The sequence below is a fragment of the Aricia agestis genome, chromosome 1 (assembly GCF_905147365.1).
Source record: "Aricia agestis chromosome 1, ilAriAges1.1, whole genome shotgun sequence".
Lineage (NCBI taxonomy): Eukaryota > Metazoa > Arthropoda > Insecta > Lepidoptera > Lycaenidae > Aricia > Aricia agestis.
This window is the reverse complement of record NC_056406.1, coordinates 3,279,324-3,288,630: the sequence shown is the minus strand read 5'-3', so window position 1 is coordinate 3,288,630 and position 9,307 is coordinate 3,279,324. Positions and strand designations below refer to the sequence as shown.

At 39.7% G+C, this 9,307-nt stretch overlaps 1 protein-coding gene across 6 annotated transcripts; it reads left to right on the top strand.

Annotated features, from left to right (window-relative positions):
- The first annotated feature begins 2,310 nt into the window (after positions 1–2,310).
- Positions 2,311–8,575, top strand: LOC121725422. 6 transcript variants are annotated; one of them, XM_042112415.1, is made up of 4 exons: positions 2,311–2,709; positions 3,247–3,421; positions 4,466–4,609; positions 6,290–8,575. In XM_042112415.1, exons 2-4 carry the CDS (start codon positions 3,259–3,261, stop codon positions 8,380–8,382), a joined length of 2,400 nt encoding a protein of 799 aa, XP_041968349.1. In that variant the 5' UTR covers positions 2,311–2,709; positions 3,247–3,258; the 3' UTR covers positions 8,383–8,575. The 6 variants fall into 6 exon arrangements, with proteins under 6 accessions (XP_041968349.1, XP_041968345.1, XP_041968374.1 ...); XM_042112411.1 differs by having other exon boundaries at positions 2,311–3,025; XM_042112440.1 differs by having other exon boundaries at positions 2,311–3,421; positions 6,290–6,357; positions 8,122–8,575.
- Positions 8,576–9,307: the final 732 nt, after the last annotated feature.

Sequence of the window (9,307 nt, the reverse complement as noted above, 5' to 3'; positions counted from 1 at the left end):
TTAATAATTGCTATGGCAAGAGTCACTGGAAAGGAGCAAAAAAATTCTACGGTATGTATTCAGTCTTGGTAACTGTATTATCTCTTGGGAGAGTCGTAAGCAGCGTACAGTGGCACTCTCAAGTACTGAAGCTGAATATATGGCAATGTCTCATTCCAAATCAAAACACATAGATATAAGACACCATTTTATTCGTGAATTGGTAAATAGGAAGCTTATTAATTTAAGTTATATTTCTACAGATAAAATGTTAGCTGATATTTTGACAAAATCACTAAGTAAAGAAAAACATACAAAGTTTGTATCTCAGTTGTTAAAATAATAATGTACTTAACACATGGTTTAGTACATAACAGTTATTTCAGAAATATTGCATTGTGTAATGTTGTTTCTTTTTATTTGTATTAGTTTAAGGGTTGGAATTAGCATATTGTCTATCGTTTCTAAACTAAGTAAATAAAAGCAAAATATGTGTCAAATGTCAAAGTCAATGAGACGTTTATGTTATGTCTCTTTCTCACATCCTCTTTTGCATGGCCGACTGTGTATTTTGTTGTTTCCAAAATAAATAAAGATCTGCTGAACGGTGTTTAATTCATCTCACAAACTATCAGAGCACACCCACAGAGTGTAGCTTAAAGACAACCCCCGCAGGGCTCGTCGTGAAACCAACCCTTGCAGGGTTATTTTTACAGCAGACGCTCGCAGGGTTCTTTTGGTACTACTACAGCTAGCAATAATAATACACGTGGTTCCTTTCGCCCCGTAGCAACTCGCAACAAAATAAAAATAACCGGCAAGAATCAGCGACAGGAAATAAGAGACGTGGTCCGCAAGACCCTCGAAGAATAGCAGCGACGATTCTGACTGCTTTAAGGCGGGCCATCTAATAAACTTTGCACAACGGTGGAAGCTTCTAGGAGCTCCTCGCACGTTACTCAAGGTAATCAGAGAGTACCACATACCTTTTCAAACCAGACCTCCTCTTTTACTCCCCAAAAAATCATGGACCCTTAGCGATTCCAGTGTCAGAGGCCATGTCTGAGAGCATATTTCAAATGATTCGACAAGGTGTGCTGAAGGAAGTAGGCCGCGTCCCCATCAGACACGGCGCGGCGCCGTCACCGTGTTAAATGACGACACCGTCACCGTGCATGAAGGAAACTTTAATAATTTGGTGAGTTGTATTGACCGATTTCATGAATAGCATGAAACCGACAATCCAGCAACGTGGTTGCGACAACTACACTAGTTGGAGGAAAACGGTTCTCTAACCCCTCTAACATATTGTTATTTTTGAGCCTTGATAGTACGAGAGGCTCGTCATCGTTCACATCTTCTAGCAATCTTTATTTCTGAGCGAAAGAGCCAGATTGAAAGTAGGCTGAGTTTCCGAACTCAGTCATTTTCTTAAAGTTTTCAAGATACTTTATAAAAGCCTTAATACACATTTGGACTCTTCTAAAATGAGGTAACTTCTACTAAATTCACTGAGAATCAAGTTTATGGGCTAGCGATTGGCACGGTGTAAAATGCTCTTGAACATCATCAATATACTATGTCATCTCGTACTTGTGCTCGTTTTAACTGTCGGTGGAGGTGGTGGCAAATATTGTCTTGAGCTTGAAGCGGGTCCTGTAGTCTCCTCATTGCTACAGAACCTGATTCGTCTTCACTCGTATCGTAGTCACTATCTTCTACATGTTCACCAATGTCTTTAATAAACGACAGTAACTCTCGCTGTTCTGCAGAAGCAGCGTCTTCGACGTGAGGTGCTCTGTAGCGAACGTGCTTTACAATCTTTTTGAATATTCCTCTGGTTTTTTCGATGCCGTTTACGTTTACTAAGTTATGAACTGCATGGCCAAGGCAGAGTTGGTTGTCGAATCTAAATAAGTTTGCAGCGCGCTTCATATTACCACCTGCATCAGTAACTTTTTTTTCTATTCTGAAAGAGCGCAACACCTGAATTTCATTTCGAATCGTTTCGCCAGTGTGTTTCTTCATAACTCGTTTCATTGCTAATGTAAGTTTTGCGAGCGTCATGTCTTCCGCAAAAAAATGATAAGTGTACGATATACAATTACATCGTCTGTATTTATCGGTCCATATATCGGCAGTCACAGCACCAAATCGACAGTTTTGCTTTGAAATACAATTATTTATTAACGCGAGCATACGATTGTATATATCTTCTAGTTCTTCTCGCGCCATATTTTGTCTAGAAGATGAGTCTGCTTCGGAGACAATCCGCAGTATCAAATGGCATCAACGATCTAGCAAACCATAGGGCTTAATCTCGAGATAGCGCCTGTCCACGCATGGACATCGTGGCATAAAGTGCGACGTCCCTGGCGCACGGACCTCGCGGACCTGCGGGGGTGCCGGGGGACAAGGCGGAACGGGTTTGGAGCGGCGACGGCGGCGAGCTGCCCGGCGGGGCTACTCTCTTCTTCCCGGACCACCGGCGCACGCGCACGTCCACTAAAATATATCACTGTAAAAATCAGAATATATCGGAGTTCTATCTTTTACCTTTTTTATTTAATTTACCAGTAGATAGGACCCGACATTTGGTCCTTCGTCATTACCAGCGATTTGGAGTGCAGCTTGGACTTTGCATAACTCCTTTGTCCAAGAAGAGCCACGTGGGACGGAAACAAAGGAACATCAAGAGGAGCATTGGGACGACAGGATTGGGCTTACAGAGTGAGATCGTTCCAATTTTATTTCCTATATTTCTACATATTTTTCCTTTCCTAGCCTTTTTGAGAAATTTTGCATTTTTATTATTATAAAATAATTACTGCCATAGTAATTGTTAATTTAAGCAACTGTTAAATTTAAAAATAATTGTTCAATAACGCTTACATCGCACGTACCTATTGCATCAGCCACGCGCATCCCGCACGCGGTACCAACGCGACCACGTGCATCGATAGGTTATTTGCCTATCGAACTTGTTTTGCAGTGCCTTATCTATTCTATTGTTTCATTTCAATAACAAGGTTAAATATTTCCCACGGTTATTATCTTCCATATTTCGTACTATTACGCATTTCTACTAAAATGACTGATAAATTACTCATCAAAAAGCGAAGTTCAATGAAGGCTAAGCTCACTCATTTCAATAATCATTTACAGCTTTTATTGAGCAGCGAATGCTTATCCAAGTTACAGCGCAGAGACTTAGAAAGCCGCTTCGATAAATTCATAAAAATTTACGATGAATTTGATAATTTACAGACCGAGATCGAGATGCATTCAGACAATTTAGAGGAGGCTTATGAGGCTCGAGCCCAATTTGAAGAGCAATATCACTCACTGATTGCACAAGCGCAGACCCTACTCGCTGACAATCCTGACGAGGATATAAAGCGCGACTCTGGTGGGTTTGTAACGGGCTCAGAAGATGGACCAGGTAGACCAAACAATAATTTTGTTCAATTACCTAAAATTGATCTGCCTCACTTTGACGGCGGCTATCAGTCTTGGCTCGAATTTAGAGATACCTATTTATCGTTAATACATAACAACAAAAATATCGATAAAATCAATAAATTTCATTACTTACGTGCTACTTTAAGAGGTTCAGCAACAGAAATGCTTAAAAATATAGTGTTTAAAGCAGACAACTATGAAATAGCGTGGAATTTACTTTGTGAGCGATTCAATAACAGCAGACTCTTAATAAATTTTCATGTACAGGCTTTGTTTAATTGTGAACCAGTACACAGGGAGTCTAGTGTTTTATTGCGTCGCTTGATTGACGTAATAAATAAAAATCTTAGGGCACTAAAAATGTTAAACACTAGCTATTGGGACACGCTCGTTATTTATATGATGTCTATTAAATTAGATCCTATAACTTCTAGAAATTGGGAAGAACATCGCAATACTCTTAATAATTCGCCAACATTAGTACAATTTTGTACATTTATCAGTAATAAAGCTGACCTTTTAGAAACATTAGAAGAACAAAATAAAACTAGTGATAAATATTATGGCATCGGCAATAACAATATTAAATCAAAAAATGTTATGCTTTTGAATAATAAAGGCCAATCCAAAAACATTTACACAAATAAATGTCCATTATGTAGTAAAGATCATTTGTTATATACATGTGAATTATTTAAAAATAAATGTCCATTATGTAGTAAAGATCATTTGTTATATACATGTGAATTATTTAAAAGACTTTCGGTCGAATCACGTATTAAAAAGGTACAAGAATTTAATGTTTGCAAAAATTGTTTACGTCCGGGTCATGACGATAAGCGTTGTAAATTAGCTCATTGCAAATATTGTAAAATCAAACATAATACTCTTTTACATTGAGATAAATCAAATTCTCAATTTATAAATCCTATGCCTGGGCCTTCAGATGTCACACTTTCAGCTAATGCTACAACATATTGTACCAAACAGCCTACTACGCGGTCTATTGTTTTACTTTCCACAGCATTGGTTCGAGTCGTCAGCTCAAACAGTGAAAAACACACTGCGCGAATGTTACTCGACAACGGGAGTACATCCAACTTTATAACTGAGAGTCTATGTGATAAGCTGAATCTACCAAGGTCTAGTGCAAGCTCCATGGTTACAGGTATTGACAACTTAACTAGTAATAGTACACAGTCTTGTTACCTCACTTTCGAATCGATTAACGGGACTTATTCTAATCAAATTAGTTGTCTAATTTTACCTGCTATTACAAACAATTTACCTCCAATATCTATAAACGTTAAGCATTTACCTATGCCCTCAGGCGTCGAATTAGCCGACCCATCATTTAGTATTCCGTCTGCCATAGACATTCTAGTGGGTGCCGAGATTTTTTGGGAGGTCGTAGGTAACAATCGTATAAACTTAGGTAAAAAACAGCCTATTTTGTGTGAGTCTAAGCTTGGTTGGATAGTGTCCGGATCCGTATCTGTCTATTCACTGACAACCCATTCACACATCTGTAATTTTACTGATAGTGCGCAATTAAATTCTAATTTAACAAAATTTTGGGAACTTGATTCTGTTTTACCCAAGCATAAGCTTTCCGCAGAAGAACGCTTCTGTGAAGAGCATTTTCAAACTAATACCTATCGCAACAATGAGGGTCGATTCGTAGTTACTATTCCTCTAAAGTCAAATCCTAAGTGTTTAGGTGATTCATATGCTATAGCTAAGCGTCGTTTTTTCTCATTAGAGAAGCGCTTTAGCAGGGACAAGTATTTTAAAAAACTATATTCGGATTTCATGCGTGAATATGAAAGTCTAGGACATATGACCGAGTGCCTAAGTGGCTCTAGTGACGGTCGAGTAGAATATTTTTTACCGCATCATGGTGTTCTACGTGAAAGTAGTTCAACCACTAAATTGCGCACCGTATTTGATGCGTCGTGCAAAACTACGACTGGTATTTCTCTAAATGAAATACAGGCTGTTGGGCCTAACGTCCAAGATGATCTCTTGTCTATTTTATTACGTTTCCGACAACATAGGTACGTCGTTGCAGGAGACATCGAGAAGATGTATAGAGAAGTAGAGCTAATACCGGAGCAACGTTCTCTACATCGTATTATTTTTCGTGAGGATCCGTCTATGCCTCTTAAAACGTATACTCTAAACACGGTTACGTACGGCACGGCCTCTGCCCCTTATTTAGCAACTAAGTGCTTAGTAAGCTTAGCCGATCTAGCACAAGACTCTAGCACAGGAGCTAGAGACGCGATACGACACGATTTTTGGGTCGACGATTTTATATCTGGTAGTAATTCTATTTCTCAAACTGTACAGTTATGCAACGAGGTCAAATCTATCTTAGCTACCGCTAAATTTAATTTAAGAAAATTTAAATCTAATCATAAGGAAATTTTAGAACAAATTGCACCAAGTTATAATGACACTTTTAATAATAATCAAATAAATCTTTGTGAATATGCAAATAATATTGCTTCTAAAACTTTAGGCATTAATTGGTCTTGTGAAACAGATATTCTTTCATACTCTATAAATATTGAAAATTTAGAAATTGTTAGTAAACGTCATATTCTTTCAGTTATAAGTCAAATATTTGATCCTTTGGGTCTGGTAACGCCATGTGTAATTGAGGCTAAATTAATTATGCAAAAACTTTGGATTGCTAAGTGTGAATGGGATGACGATGTACCTATAAATATAAAAAATGAATGGCTTAATTTTGCTAACACATTACATAATTTAAATCAGTTAAAAATACCTCGTTGGATTTCGTGTGTTAATTCAATTAAAAATGAAATTCATACATTTTCAGATGCATCAGAGACCGCTTACGGTGCATGTGTCTACATTCGCTCTGTCGATAGCAACGGGTTCATTACGGTACGCCTGCTTATTTCTAAAAGTCGTGTAGCCCCAATCAAACCAACCACTACTCCGCGATTAGAGTTATGCGGTGCGTTACTAGGTTCAAGACTGTGTACTAAGGTAAAGGAGTCTATCACTATACCTATACATTCATGTTATTTTTGGTGCGATTCAACTATTGTTCTGGGTTGGCTAAAAACTTCCACTAGTCAACTTAAGAAATTTGTTGCCAATCGGGTAAATGAAATTCAGGAGAACACTTCTGGTAGCACATGGAGCTACGTACCATCTAAATTAAATCCATCCGATATTCTTAGTCGTGGTCTGAGGTCTGATCTTATTCGCGATTGTAAAATATGGTGGGATGGACCTCAGTTCTTAGAGAAAGATGAGAGTTTTTGGCCTAGTTTACCTAAAATATCGAAAGAAAATTTGCCAGAAACTATTTGCAATTTGTCTGTAACTAATTCCAGTAAAAATAATTATGAAAATAAAATTACTCAAAGTCTAGTTAACCTTTCTATTTTACAAAATTTAATAGATAAATATTCAGACATAAATAAATTACAAAGAGTAGTAGCGTACATATTAAGATTTATTTATAATTTAAAAAATAAAAATAATAAAATTAAAGGTTTTTTAACGTGTACAGAATTACAAAATTCACTAAACTTAATTTTACACGCTTCACAACTAGAAATGTTCCCAGAGGAATATTCGTTATTAAAAGAAGGTAAAAGTTTACCTCGTAAAAATAGACTGATTTCGTTAACGCCTTTTTTAGATGCTAACAACCTCATTCGCGTAGGCGGCAGGCTTGCTAACTCGCAATACGATTATAATGTGAAGCATTCAGTAATTTTGTGTAATAAGCATCCTTTAACAAAAATTATATTTAGAAATGCTCACGAAAGGCTGCTTCATGGCGGACCTCAACTACTTTTATCATTTATTCGTCAATCTTATTGGCCACTAGGTGGCAGAAATTTAGCTAAAGGTATTGTTAATAAATGTGTTCAATGTTTTAGGCAGAAGGCCACTAGCATACAGCCTATTATGGGCCAATCGCCGGCATGTAGGAGTGCTCTAGAATTTCCCTTCCTCCACTGTAGTGCCGACTACGGCGGGCCAATATTGATAGCCGACCGTAAAGGGCGAGGCTGTAAATTGATCAAATCTTACTTATGCATTTTTACCTGTTTGGCCGTCAAAGCTGTGCACCTAGAGCTCGTTACTGACCTAACAAAGGAAGCTTATTTAGCGACTCTTAATCGTTTTATTTCTCGTCGGGGTAAACCACAATCTATCATGTCCGATAACGGTACCAATTTTGTAGGTGCCGCTAATCTAATTAATAATATGTTACAGGAGTCTAATGCTATATCCACTATTTCCCAGGAGGGCATCGAGTTCTCTTTCTCTCCAGCATACTCACCGCATTTCAATGGTGTGGCTGAAGCTGCTGTACGCTGCACTAAGTATCATTTAAAAAGGTTGCTTAAATTAACAAACTTAACATATGAGGAGATGGCAACTCTATTAACACAAATAGAAGGCATTTTAAATTCCCGTCCTATAACACCTCTATCCAACGAACCCTCAGACCTTACCGCCCTTACTCCTTCACACTTCTTGATTGGACGGCCACTCTTGTCAGTTCCACATCCATGCGTCTCCGATGTCTCTATAACATCCCTGGAGCGCTACAAGCGGGTGGAACTCTTAAGGCAACATTTCTGGAACCGCTTCCATAACGAGTATGTTCTCCTGCTTCAACAGAAAACCAAATGGACGGCTGCATCTAGTGCTCTATCGGAGGGCGCTCTTGTTCTCGTGAAGGACAAGTCGCTGCCTCCTCTTCTATGGCTGCTGGGGCGAGTCCAGAAGGTGTACCCAGGCGGAGACGGTGTCGTGAGGGTCGCCGACATCTTGACACGCAAGGGGACATTGCGGCGTGGATTCAACAACATCTGTCCACTTCCTATTGAAGATAACTCTTCAACCCGGGCAGCATGTCCACGCATGGACATCGTGGCATAAAGTGCGACGTCCCTGGCGCACGGACCTCGCGGACCTGCGGGGGTGCCGGGGGACAAGGCGGAACGGGTTTGGAGCGGCGACGGCGGCGAGCTGCCCGGCGGGGCTACTCTCTTCTTCCCGGACCACCGGCGCACGCGCACGTCCACTAAAATATATCACTGTAAAAATCAGAATATATCGGAGTTCTATCTTTTACCTTTTTTATTTAATTTACCAGTAGATAGGACCCGACAGCGCCCACTTATCGCGTTTTTTTGCAGTTGTACTCGTAATTGGTGTTCTCGGACTTTTTGGAGTGAAAAACTATTTTATATTCGGAAACTTTTGGGGTTTATTGTCTTTCAAACTAGAGACATCTTAAAAGTTTTAGAAGATACGTCGCTACGCTTTTTCCGTTACCTTTCACTTGAGCCTTTCGCAAGCAAGCTGCACAATAGACTTGATCAACCAAAACAGTTCTTCGTTTTTTGCAGGTTGACAGGTAGCGGGCCAAATTCGGTCGAGCAAAAACTCTGCGTATGTTTCGTGGACAGACTTTTCATTGGTGTAATGAAAATATCTTTAGTTTTTGTTCATCGATCGTGGAATAACGAGACACAATAGCTTATCTATTGTTATCGCGGCCGGATGCGGCCGCTTAGGGCTTCATGAATTGAACACGTCAATACTAATTTGTGAAGGCATCGTTTATGCCACGCCGCTGCATTAATAAAGAAACGGACACCGCGTTCGGTAAAATATTCTACTCTGATTTACGACTGATCAGACAAGCAAACGCGCGGCCGTCCGGGCGGGGCGGGGAGCGGAAGCATCGCGGGGGGAGTAGAGGCACGGCAGAGGTGCGGCACGGTGAGTGGCGACCCGACAAGTGACATGGAGGCGGCGCGTCGTGAGAATTCGCAGCGACGACGGCGCGCCGGCGCAG

Excerpts from the sequence above, each read along its gene's own strand:
- LOC121725422 (XM_042112408.1), top strand. The coding sequence starts at position 3,070 with ATGACTGATAAATTACTCATCAAAAAGCGAAGTTCAATGAAGGCTAAG. Across the intron at positions 3,422-4,465 it reads GGGCTCAGAAGATGGACCAG|CATTGGTTCGAGTCGTCAGC; the intron begins GTAGACCAAACA and ends TACTTTCCACAG. Across the intron at positions 4,610-6,289 it reads TGCAAGCTCCATGGTTACAG|ATGCATCAGAGACCGCTTAC; the intron begins GTATTGACAACT and ends ATACATTTTCAG.